The sequence below is a fragment of the Electrophorus electricus genome, chromosome 6, assembly GCF_013358815.1.
Source record: "Electrophorus electricus isolate fEleEle1 chromosome 6, fEleEle1.pri, whole genome shotgun sequence".
In the NCBI taxonomy this organism is placed as follows: domain Eukaryota; kingdom Metazoa; phylum Chordata; class Actinopteri; order Gymnotiformes; family Gymnotidae; genus Electrophorus; species Electrophorus electricus.
In genome coordinates, this window is record NC_049540.1 from 23,100,980 (window position 1) to 23,114,114 (window position 13,135).

At 41.7% G+C, this 13,135-nt stretch overlaps 2 protein-coding genes across 4 annotated transcripts in view; one reads left to right on the forward strand and one right to left on the reverse strand.

The window, feature by feature from the left end:
* Window positions 1–6,239, forward strand: part of zbtb16a (zinc finger and BTB domain containing 16a) — an 80,668-nt gene extending 74,429 nt beyond the window's left edge. For all 3 annotated transcript variants that reach the window (XM_027004194.2, XM_027004211.2, XM_027004204.2), the window contains exon 7: window positions 1,267–6,239. In XM_027004194.2, coding sequence (XP_026859995.2) covers window positions 1,267–1,496 — 230 coding nt within the window. In that variant the 3' untranslated portion in view covers window positions 1,497–6,239. The remainder of the gene's footprint in view (window positions 1–1,266) is intronic.
* Window positions 6,240–8,342: 2,103 nt separating this feature from the next.
* htr3a (5-hydroxytryptamine (serotonin) receptor 3A) lies at window positions 8,343–13,135 on the reverse strand. The gene is made up of 9 exons (XM_027006088.2): window positions 13,026–13,135; window positions 12,641–12,804; window positions 12,488–12,532; window positions 12,188–12,297; window positions 11,767–11,936; window positions 11,340–11,500; window positions 10,703–10,913; window positions 10,100–10,330; window positions 8,343–9,854 (listed from the first exon to the last, which is right to left on the reverse strand). Exons 1-9 carry the CDS (start codon window positions 13,090–13,092, stop codon window positions 9,571–9,573), a joined length of 1,443 nt encoding a protein of 480 aa, XP_026861889.1. The 5' UTR covers window positions 13,093–13,135; the 3' UTR covers window positions 8,343–9,570.

The following is a 13,135-nucleotide window of genomic DNA, read 5'->3' on the forward strand; positions in this document are numbered from 1 at the left end:
TTAGCCTTTGGCCTGCGACATGATGGTTGCCAGAGCTCTTCTGTGTTGCTGTTAAGATGTCTGATTGATTCGAAGTTCTTCTATAAGGCCCTCACCAAAGGGCAACAGTATTTCCTGTGCTGTCAGCTCTCCCCATGACAAGGGGATTAGGACTGTAGCGCTGAGCCTGGGGTCTCTCCCCGTCCACTGAGGCCCGGCCTTCTCCTCCCCACTGCGCTCGCCTGGACTGCCCTTAAACCCTTCTATCAAGGCAGCCTGTCAAATGATTGGCTTTTTTTCCCTTGTTGGTCAGTCCAGGCCTGGCTGGTGGAGCCGGGCATGACTGAGATAACAAGGGCAGTGACAAGCTTTCAGTCAAAGGCCAGCTCGCACAAAAGAGAGCCGCGTGACGGAGCATCGATGCGGCCGGCCCGTGCTGTCAATGGCCGATCAATATCCAAGCTCCATTTGCAATTCATTATTGCCTGGTTATCCGAGGCCACCCTGTTTACAGTGCAGTTAAAGTACACCACCACCATCGCCTCCCGAGGATTTAATGGCCGCCTCGTTAGAGCCGTTTACATGAACAGCCACAGGCGGGTGTGACCTTGCACCTCCCACCCGGGTCACGGCTGGTCCGGTCCGCTAGCAGTGGAGCACAGGGCGTAGACGAGCTCGCCAAACTGAGAAGTACAGACTCTGGGTTTGTTCTCCACTCATCTTTACATTTTCCAGTGACATATTTTAAAGGTCAACATTTGTCACTGGAAAATGTAAAGATGAGTGGAGCATCTTTACATTTTCCAGTGACATATTTTAAAGGTCAATATTTGGATGATTTATTTGTTGCTGCCAGACTAAATGGAGCTTAATGTTCTGTTACTGTCACTAGGTATTGTTTCTCTGAATCCTTACATTGAAAGAAAAATGGTTAGCTATACAAAAGCTATTCAAAAATTGTGCACCCATTTATTTAGTTAAACAGGTGTTCTACCTACACTGCATGTAGATGAAAGAGCTAGAAGATGCAGATGAACTGTTTGTTTTTCTGACCAGTTGAAGCTAAATATCATTAGTGTCCTACCTGTGCTGTCTCCCAGCACCCTTCGCTCAGAAACTATCCTCTCCCTCATTTAGCACATTAGTATCACATATTTAGCAACTCCAGAGGGTTTCTTTTAAACCCAGCGTGCTTGAGTGCGTAAGTGTGCCAGGGGTGTGTCCTTGGCGTTTTGCTGGGCACTGCTGGCGCCTCTGCTCCTCTGACCCTGTCTCCCATCCCCGCAGGTGAGAAGCCGTTCGAGTGTAAGCTGTGCCACCAGCGCTCGCGGGACTACTCGGCCATGATCAAGCACCTGCGCACGCACAACGGCGCCTCGCCCTACCAGTGCACCATCTGCCTCGAGTACTGCCCCAGCCTGTCGGCCATGCAGAAGCACATGAAGGGCCACAAGCCCGAGGACATCCCCCCAGACTGGAGGATAGAGAAGACCTACCTGTATCTGTGCTATGTTTGAAGTGGGGTGCAGGGGGATGCACGTCCACCAGGAGGGTGGGGCAAGGGGCAGGGTTGGGGCGGGGAGGCCCACTGGGCCAGCGGCCGGAAGCGTGGTTAGGCAGTCAGTTTGGAATGCAGGAGGATGTAGTTGGAGGAAGCGAACAGTGGGGGAAGGGGGGTTGGGCACATTTTTGTCGGAGGGGGCTGGGCAAAGCAACGTGGGAGAGGATGTGACATAGAGAGACAGGAATACAAGGACACAGAAAAAAATTCTTACCCGTTTAGTATGGCTTCGTCATTGGTGAGTCCCCGTTGTGGTGTTGCGTTCTGTTGTGTTGTAATGGCACCTTGTGGAGTACTCATCTGCTCACGGGAAGCAGCATCTCAAACAGGAAGTCTGCTCTACACACTGAGGTCATGCAGTACTGCTCATCTTCATGCCAGACACACACACAAAAACACGCACACATGGAGTTTAGGATTCTCCCACTGTCTCATGGAGGGCTCTTAAAAATGATGTCCTCTCCTGTTTCCTCTTAGTATAATACTGTTTCACTCTTTAAACTTGAAGTGGGATACTACCCCTTTTCCTCGTTAATAACTGTTCACCTCCTTGAACTTAGATGTGACATACCAGGGGTTGGTGTAACAAGCACTTACATCTGCCAGTAAGATACTTTTGAATACTTTTTGAGTAAGATGCATCTGAATTGCAATACAGGTGGTCATGTGTGTTGGTTCTGCTTTTGGGGAACTGAGACAAAAGCTTCAAAGAGAGCATCTTTATTGATGTACCATAGACACTCAGTGGGTAGAGTCTTCCTGAATAATTTACATTCATTAAGGGTTTATTGGTTTAACCAGCATACAGATCAGCTAAGCTCTCAATGTTCCATTCATAAATGTGATTTCAGTTTCTCTACATAATCTCTACTTCTGCAGCATAGCTGTCAACAGCTTCATTGCGCATATTACAAATCCACGTTACGACAACAGTTTCTGTTTGATGTTTCTTCTCTGACATTGCTGAGTGCCACGTCTCGCCATTCTTCTGCCCTCATTGGATTTCCATTGCAGCACACACTGTACGTTTCTATGGAATAATAACTTGACACTTTGGGTTCTTTTCTTGCTTGTTCTCACATTTATTTCATTATTTCATTTTTATTAAGTACTTGCCCGGTAAAGAAATCAGACTAACACAACGTCATCATTGCCATTAAGTTCTGAAATGAAATTCGGCAGTACACTGCGCATGTCCATTACCTACTAGAAATCTAATCAACTGTTTATGCTGTTCTGATATAGAGACCAAAATAATGACTAAAGCTGCTTTTGCCAGTGACCTGGACACTAAAGCGCACTGTGACATACCGGACTAGTCCCCGCATATCTGAACAGTTAGTGAAGAAGAGTTTCACCTGTGCTATGAGGTCTGGTCTGTCCAGCCTGGAGGGCTGCCATAACAGAACAGATCAGCTCTTCATATGGGTTTGGTCCTTTGCTTTGTCTGTGTCTCCTATTTTACCTTGATTTATCTCAGCACATTGTACTTGAATTACCTCGTTTTTTGTGACCTCATGTGCTTGCGTTTTTAATTTTTCCTTTGTTTCGTTTGTCGTCTCTTCTCTTTTTTTTGTATATTTGATTGTGAACGCATGTGTCTGCCTGCTATGTTTCACGGAGGAGATGTGAAATATGATATGTACTCAGAAGTGCCACGATGAAGAGAGATTATTGCATCTTTGTTACCAAAATTGGTATTTTTTTTTAAAAAAAAATTTATTAACCCTACTTGTTTAAGAGCTTGTGGGTGTGGTCATTTTTTTGTAAGCTACCTCTAAGTTTTGTTTTATTTCTTGTTTTATTTTCATTTGCAAAAGCACATTTTTGTGTTAAAGTTTTGCATTATTGCAACGTTTCATCTCATGCTTTCAAGCATTATCTGTTGAGATTTGTAAGTAACATATAAAGGATAAAATTTGATAGTGATAATTAAACAGAAAAGACAAGCAATTATTTTCTCATACAGTCCCCCCCCCTCACCCCCCAACCTTTTAGTTAAGAGCAGAGAAGAGATTTAGAAGCCTTAAGTTTGGGGAAAGCATTGATATGGGAGGTATGTATGGAATTGATGGAGTGTAGTACTTTAAAGTAAAAAAAAAAAAAGTTAAACTTGAAAATATGTGAATAGAATTGTAGTTTTGTAATGTGAAAAAAAAAAAAAAAAAAAAGATGGTTCACTAAGCCTGAACCGTGAAGAACAGGTCATATGCAGAGGTGCATTGTGCGTTGGACAATTGGGGCTGCAAGTGGTAATCGGAGATGAAAGGAAGGAAAAAAAACTAAATCCTGTCGGTCAGCTTCTCTTTATATGAGTGTAGTCCTGAGCAAGAGCCAACAGAGGCCATTTGATATATAAAATTGTGATATTTTTGTATTGAGTGTCGGTCCCTTTTCCATTTGTCGAGGTTTCAGCAGGGCAAATCTTTGTACATTTTTTTTATTTTGTTTTGTTTGACATGATTCTTTCCTGGTTTGAATTGTTTGCCTTGCTCCTCTTTGGTAATGTTGGACATAAATGTGTGAATAAGTGGTGGTAAGTGTTGCTTTCTGAATGTCAATACATTGTAGGTGAAGGACTAAATCAGCCACAAACTCCTTTATGAGAGAGAGAGAGAGAGAGAGAGAGAAATTAAATGTGATGCCAATGATCAGTTACATTGCACACAAGATTTCAAACAATCATGTTGCCAACATTTTATTTCTTTACTTGAAGTTGCTAAAGGGGGGGGGAGACATAGAGGGGCCGGGGGTGTAACTGTTTTATGTCTTGTTATATCCTGGAAAACACTGTGAGTTGGGACTCTTTTGATCCCATGTGAGATTCAAAGCAAGCATAAGTAGCTCAGTGTCAAAGGCAGAAATAATATTGTTTTTGTATGAGTGGCAAATGTCAGCACATATTAAGCAGATATTAAAAAAAGAGTTTGTAATATGGGGCAACAATAAGAGATATAAAGCCACATACTAGTGTCTGTTTTCTCTACTTTTGTTTTACTTTCCTTTGTGTGTGTGCATAAAGGTATGAATGTCGGTGTGTGGGTTTCAGAGAGCGTATATTGGTGACAAATGCACTAATATCAGATAGTAATGTTCTATGCCACTTTTCTCTATATATGGTTAAAAGATTTTGGCATTGATATAGTTCTTCCCTCAATGTTATTCTGATGTTTCTGTAATATTTGTGCCTAAATGAATTGTTCAAGGAATTGTCCATCTATATCTGCTTAGTTTCTGTATTTTCAAAAGAAAATAACTGGTGTCTCTAGGGCTCCAGGGATGCCACAATGAACAGATCCTGCCTGTCTCCCCAGGAGGAGGCTAAATCCCTATTAACAATGTCCAATTAAAAGAGCTATTTTGGATCATTTTATGGTCTGCTTTTTTCATTAATGACTAAATATTAAATTCTGTATTGTTGCAGTGTTTTGTATACAATTTGAAAGGAATTTTAAGATGAACATTCCTTGCTTTGAAATATGTGCATTTGTCTCGATGATTATCTAACAGTGTAGGCATTTCTGTTCTGAGAGTCACATTTGGGCACTGTTTCTTCAGTTGTTTGAATGTCAGCAACAGGTTTGCTGATTAAAGCTAATGATGATGCCTTTTCACGTTGACTCTGATGTTTTACTGAGATTTTCTGCCCCAGCATAACGTTCTTGCTTTCTTTCTTTTTAAGAGTACTTACATTGTCGGTGCATGTAAAGAGACAGTAAAGTCAGTCATCCTGGCATCCCTGGAGTTGGCTCACTGTGTTGGCGTGTGGTGTTTTAGAAAGAGTAGCCATTTCATGCCGTGTTGCCATGCATGTGCCACTTACGTCTAGACTAAACTGTCTGAGTAACAAAGTTCTGAGACATTGTCTTTTTTTTTTTTTTTTTTTTTTAAATTAGCACTGAGGACCAATTGCCCTGTCGGACCAAGCCTAACAAAGCTTTTTTTATGTAACAAAGCATCTCTCTCTCTCTCCTCTCCCTCTGTCTTTGCTCTCTCTCCCGATCTCATTCTTTCTCTCTGGCTCTCTCTATCCCCCCCACCTCGCACTCCCTTTACTGTAAACCCCCCCTCCCCTTTTTGGGCTTATGTGTTTTTCTTCCTTGTCGTGACAGCACAAGTGCCAGTCGTTGCTCTGTACTAAAAAATAGTGTTTTTATAATTATTTGAATTGTTATAGTTACGTCTACCTCAGCACCTAATCTTAGCCTAATCTTAGAAGGTGCCCAATTTTGTTTTTGTCTTTTTTTCTGTTTGTCGTCAATTGTAAAAATTTTAATTTGCATTAAGCTTTGCGAAGGTCCTTTTGTCTTTTCCAGCAACATTTTTGTAGCACTATTTTCTGCCAATTGTGCTACAGATATCGGCATCAGTTTCTGATGTGGTTTTTCTTTCTGTGTAGGATCCGACACATCTCTTTGTAACATTTCAGTGTTCTCTGATGGAGTGTGGAAAAAATAAAGAAATTAAAGAGATTTAATGCTGCAGGTTTCTTCTCAATGTTGTTACTGAGTAAATTGTGTGCCTTTAATAGTGAGAGATTTTTTTACATCCTACTAACAGTAGATTGTTTTGTAGTGTGGGTTTTTTGGGTTTTTTTTTGTTTTTTTTTTGTATTTTTATTTATGAGTTTCATCAAATAACAATGTTCAGTTGTACTCCTTAAATCTGCAGTTAGAAAAAAAATAAAAAGTGGACTTAAGTTTGTCTGGCTTTTCATGTCTTTTACCTGCTTACTGAAAGTTGTAGGCCTTAATGTCAACTAACAAAAGGCCTACCTCAGTCGTGCCATTTTATAAATGATTTTTTTTTATTGATGCATTTGTTCTGCTTGTATTTAAGGGCAGGTTAGCCTCTTTTTGTGTCCTTCTATTGCAGAGATGGAGGGGACAATGTATATATGGTGCCAACAGTCTGAAGTCTGTGTGTAGAGAGGTGAGATCGCCATGGCTTTGTTTTCCCTTTCTGAAATGTAACTTTATGTGCTTCTGTACTTTTATATGAGCACATAATAAATGGATCAATTAAACACTTTAACAAATCACATAATACCTTTAACCAATGGTAAAAAGTTGATACCCTATTGAAACCCTAAGTTGTTCGTTTCAGGCCAATTTTTGTACACTTCCAAAATGTCTTATGCACATTAGCGTTGACTCGGACGTTTGAAGGGGCTCATTTTAGCACCCCCTGCAGTTCAGACATTAGCCGTGGTTGTCCAGGGTGAGTGAGCAAAAAAAAAAAAAAAGATATCAACCGTAGCCATGAACATTTGTGTTTCTTGCAGTTGGAAAAAAAACAGTTCTCTTGCTTACGCTGGGAGAGTGGCACAGGTACTGTAGCATTAGCTTTGCGGACACTGCCACCACAGCCTGCATTAACTACCATCTGGGGAAGAAACGGACTGAAACAAAAGAGTCTCTGCTCTCGTTTCCTCCAGCAAGCAGACGAGTGGGGAATACAAAGCACAGGCCGTGCAGAGTGAGTGAGCTCTCTGCTGTCGGCCTGGGCTCTTTGCATAGGACTTGGAGGAATCATCTGAACAAACAGCAGGCAAGCCACTACGACACTACACAGTGTTCCTGGGATTTGGGGTGTGTGTAAAATGATGTCTGGTTGTGTATATGGGAGCGTGCCTCTATCATCCAGTTCAAGTGCAGTACTTGTTGCATACAAACAGTGATATGCACCTTTGTCAGTTCACTGTAATTGTGTTGCAGAACTAGGACGCAAGAAAATATTTATTTAAATAACATGAGTCACACATGTCAAATGAAAATGTCAAAGTAAAATGAAGCTATGTTAGTCATTGCTACATTTTACTGTGTTTCTTTAGATTATAAAGAAAGTTGGTAAAACACCTGTATAATTTGGAATATGTCAATAATAATAATAATAATAATAATAATGTTTAGTTTTGCATCTGTACTATCGCAGCGTTTTGGGGGGTTTTGGTGCGGGTTTATGTGTGACAGAGGGAGAGAGAACTTTACTGTTTCTTCTATTGCCAGCATCACTGGCTGGAGTGAACTAATCCTTTTCTGCCCATTCTCTCTCCTAAGCTTTAACGTACACAAAGCAACAATCATATTTCACTGTCAAACATAGATTGTAGGAGGACTGAGTGGCATCCAGACTCCAGCTTGCATTTGTAAGGCCATCTGATCATATTAAAGGTGCCTCCTTTTCTCTCCGCATCATTAAGAAGCGTCCCGGCTGGCACCCTGGGCTGCTGGGGCTCACTTCAGGTCATGTGACCCTCCCAGCCATGTGAGAGGGAGCTGGAATGAATGCGAATCTGGCACTGAATAGCTTTTGTGTGCTGGCCAAGGGGGTCCCATCTTTGGGTGCTCTTTGACCCAGATATGATCTAATGGACAAGGGGAGGTTAGACAGCGATGCGTTGAATGGTGGACGTGGTCTTGTCCAAATCCCCCGATTGTCTTCCCAGCTAAGCCCTGTCCGCAGGCTTCCACAGGCCAACTGGCTCAGTGAACCCACCGGGGCCATATATGGACAAGTGCATTTACAAAACCAGTAATGTCCTACAAGAAGCCACGGAGGCTGCTCATTCAGGGGTTTGGTTGGTGTTTTGTTTTTCTAAAGGATGCTTCCAGCTGAAGCTGGATAGATTTTCCTAGCTAATTTGTCACAGCATATGTTTAGTTTCTCTGCTTTATATTTATTATTTCTCATTTGTGAAACTGTGATTATGACTTGTATGATATTTCTTATTTCAGGGGTCAATGAGATTTATTTACGGATGTACAGTGTAATAACCTCAGAGTAAGACAATGCAACAGTACATGATATTTAGCTTTTATAGCCCTCTAGTGATCGTGAATGAGTATGACACAGACACAAGCAAACATTTGCTACACATTTTTCATGCTGGACAGATACAACTATGCATCACATGTAAATAAATTGTATTAAAATAAATTAAAAGACATTTTTAAAAGGACCTTTTTAAAAAGTATTTATTGTACCTAAAAGTAAAACAAATGACTTCTTGTCTTTCAGCCACTGGGTGATGAGATAATGGCTTGTGAATTGCGAACCCATTCTCTGACAGCCTACGAAGATGCAGTTTCATTGATTGTATTGGGATCAATGCTCCCATTTAGTGTCTAACTGTCTAACTGATTTTTGCTTTAATTATGTAGGGTGTCAGTGACATTTAGCCAATCACCAGTCAGCATGCTGGCCGAATTCCCACTGAGGGAGAATAAAAGGTCTTTACAAATCAGTACATTAAAGTGTTAGTCCTAAGGCAAGGATTAATAACCAGCTACAAAACAGCCAAAAGCTGTGTTAGAAACATTACAGTTCTGATGCATGGTTTGGCTTTTAGGCCTTAACATTAATCATATATTTATAATTTCACCATTTTCTGCCATTTAATAAAAAAGTACTCAGTACATTCTATTTCAGTATAGATTTCAAGGTTGGATTTCAATTTGATAAATGACCAAGGCTTTCAAAATAAATGATAGATACAGTGATGTAAAAGTGACATGACTGATATTCTCCATGATTTCATAGTTGATTTATGTTGTTCTTTAAATTTATGATGAATTTATGATGAACAATTACATTTAAAAATCCTTTATGTATGTCCAAACTTTGTATCTTATAAAGTGATGTCAGCAAACATAAGACCTTGACAATTTTAAAGACCAGGACCAGTGAGTTTCACTGACTGTGGTCATATCCTTATAGCTCTGTAGTGTCCTATTATGAGATACACATTAAATGAATATACTGAAATACAGCTATTTATTTGGATAACCAAATGTGCCATTTTATATTGGGTAAAGAGAGTTGGAGGAGGAGCTTTCTGGCCATGATGTCTGCTAGCTGAGCAAGCCGTCATCTGACCATCTTAACCCACCTGACACTCTGCGAACTACACATGATCCTGCTGTGGGCCATCGGCTGTGGCAGCTTCATGTTAATCTCACACAGACCTGCTAACCCACATGAACACACAGTGGCTGCTGTGAAAGGGGGGAGGCGGGGCTTGCACGCTCTCAGGCGTACTGCCAGACGGACCACAACGTGCCCAGGGTGATGCTGTAGGCTAGCATAGCCAGCAGGTAGACCCTGAAGAGGAGCACGTCCAGCACATAGCCCACCTGCAGCCAGTCCTTGGCGATGTCGCGGCATGCCTCCCGCTTCTCCAGGAACTGGCGGATGGAGGAGACCTCGTGCAGGATGTTGTCCATGACTGGAGGAGTGGTGTCCCGCACAGGCAGGCCAACGCCCAGGCCCCTCTCCATGTCTCTGGAGGTCTCACAGTGGTGGTTGCAGCGGACTGCAGGTGGAAAATCACACACGTTTCACACTAGTGTGCTAATCAGTAGCATCCTGTGGATTTTGTTCTCCAATGTTCCCATTTAATTGTCTCACCAGATGATGTGCTAATATTAATAGGTTAAAGGTCTAATTCTGAATTCACCTTGTAACCTGAAAAATAAGGCAAATTTCCCCATGCAAGTTTCTATTAAAATAACCCAATCTTCCTGACCTATGCATACATATACAGAGAATGAAGCTCACCTGTGTTCATGTTGTTCTCCTTGTAGCGTGCCAGGTCGGAGTCGCGAGCCAGCAGGGAGCATGACATCCTGTTGCGGATGCAGAGCAGCATGGTGGCCTTGTCCAGCACCAGGTGCTTGACCCACTGCGGCACATGAGACTGCAGGTCCTGCTTATGCACCAGCCTGACGATCAGCACCGTCTCTGTCAGGCTGATCACCAACAGGGCCATGCACACGACAAAGTACACACCTGTGCCCCCCCACACACAAACACAAAAACACACAAACTTGCATTCACATCAATGAAGATACACTGACAAACTGCTGGGACAGATTTAAGACTATAATAATGGTGTCCACTACATCAGTGTTTCCCACTATTTTTCAAGTTTTCAAAAAATGTTTTTGGAGTCAGCTCCCAACAACTCTAGAAGCAAAAACGCATAGTGTTGAGGGTTGGTTCCCAGAACTGGACAGGAAAAGCAGGTATCTAGTCCTCAGGAACTCCTGGGAAACCCAAGACCCTATAATCGATCAATCAAAGGTAATTGGGGTCATATTGCTTTTGTGGGGACTGGCAAGCATTTTTCTGTACTTCTACAGAACAAAGTGTGGCAGCTACCAATGAGTGGGGTGCCAATAGCAGTGGCTGGCAAAGTGTCAGAGACGATGATGAGGAAGACCGAGTAGCCCAGCAGCAGTGTGATCTTGAAGGAAACCCTCTCTCCGCTGTCTGGAGGCAGGTAAAAGCCCACTATGTCCATTACCATCAGGAATATGCTCGGCAGGAGCAGATTGACAGTGTAGAAGAGAGGCCTGCGCCGAATCACCACCTGAGGGTTAAAGGATGAGAACAAATCCACCAGTGATGTGGTGACAAAGCTAGGAATGTCAAAGTCTGTTCGGGTGAATCCAGAGTTACATTTAGTGTCATCACAAAGAGAAAATGCTGATATCAGATTACTGGAGCAGTTATCAGGCTTTTCATTAGAAGCTGCTTGTATTCTCTTTTTAATGATGTCTGTGATATAAGACAAAGGTTCCCAGCTCCAGTCCTGGAGACTCACAGCCCATCACAGTTTCAAGTCATCCCTACCCCCAACACACCAACTCCTCATCAACCACTTCATGAGTTGAATCTGATGTGCTGAAGCAAGGAACTCTTGTAATTGTGCAATGAAGCAGGTCTCCAGGACTGGTCCTGAGAACCCCTGATAGAGCTAACCAAGAGATTGTAGTAGCTTCCTATTTGCACACACATGGAACTTCATCTCGGCATAGTAGTCGTCGTTGTCCACGCTGAAGGACTTGTATTTGGAGAGGATGTGCAGCAGCTCCCACTCTCCCTGGTTCATGAACACTGTCTTATCCACCTTCACTTCCTCCGGGCTCCTCATTAGCGTGATGTTTATGTCATTAACTACAGGAGGAGATATGCTAAAGGTCACTTCATTCAGACTGATTGTAGCTTCCTGTGGCGAGGATATAATGCAGCTGGCCTTACCTGGCCTTCATTAATGTCATGTTTTCTTGTTGAGAATAAGTTGTTTAAATAATACTACAAATTATGATGGCTTTCTAATAACTTAATTTCTTAGTTTTCATTTAATATGATTTCAGAAAAGCTATAAATAATTTCTGCAGCTAAACTGCTAATACTAGTGGAGTATACAAGAAGGCACTTACTAGTGTGCAGCCAGCTCTGGAAGGTCAGGCTGCAATTCTGAACGTCGAATGGGAAGTTGTAGATGTTGAGGGAGCAAGCAGTCACCACTTGGATGGGCTTATAGTTCTGCACCAGACCATCACTTCTCACATACACATACGGAATGTCTGGAGACTTTCCAACATCCACACTGTAAGAGTCAGGGAAAATACTTTAGAAAATAAGAAAAACACACAGAATTATTAACCAGTTTATTTTGGCTGCTGCTTGTCTCTCCCATTTTTGTTTTGTACATGTAAGGCAGTACTGAATGTTGCAGTCTAAAAGTTTAATAGTTGGTGGTAAAAACTTAAACAACCATAATGTATAAACATAAATTTAGCCTAAGATCAGTGTCTCACTACACTAAAATTCAGCAGTGGTCATGCAGAGTATACTCACAACTCATTGATGACAATGTCAGGTACCCAGACATTTGCCGTAGGCATAGAGATTTGTTTGACATCATCAAAATCTTCTGGATTCCACACAAGGAATTCATCTGTCCATTGCTTCACAGGGGATATGAAAAAATGCTTTTGTTATTGTTTGTTTGTTTGCCTGCCTATTAATTTTACCAGTTTTCATAACATTTATGGTGACATTATGCCATGTAAGGACATTCACAAAGTGCAGGCGCATAGGTGAAAAGATCATTAAATCTTATTTAAATCTTCTCGATTAGCATTCAGCATAACCTACCTGTCTGTACCACACGTATGTTGTCAAAACCTGGTTCTTCTCATCCTGAATTGCGTACACGGTACATATAAGATTTAAAATTTGACAATCAAAGTATGAATATAGGTATTACAGCGATCATAATGATACCTGTGTAGCAGTTATTCAACCCACCACATTCAGAATAGAATAGACCATCAAGTCTATGGATACCATTGTCGAATACCGCCAGTCTTTTACTGGTCGAACTCCTTTCTTGTATCCAGCGCTTAAAAACTCCGACAGTCGGACTAAAGTGGCATTGGCAAATCTCCCGGTGTTACTTCCCAGCTTTTTAACTGTAAAAAATCGAGAAACAACTTAAGCCTTAACGAATAATTTTCTTAAGCTATATACATTTTTAATGTGAACAAACCTCGCCATTTATATCTGTAATTGTAACGGTTATCTATTTATCATCCAATAGATAAGCGCATTTTACCACGCTACTGTTAGGTCAATATGTTTCTATGGCACCAAAAAAGTTTTCAAAATAAAGTTGAGTTAGATAGTTAGTTACCTGAGCAAGCTTTTACCGCGCCACACATGCACACGCTGAGCGCAGTCCAGAGTGCTAAAGTTTTCATTTTGCTCACTGGTCCACTGTCGCTCTAATAAAAGGTAGGCTTA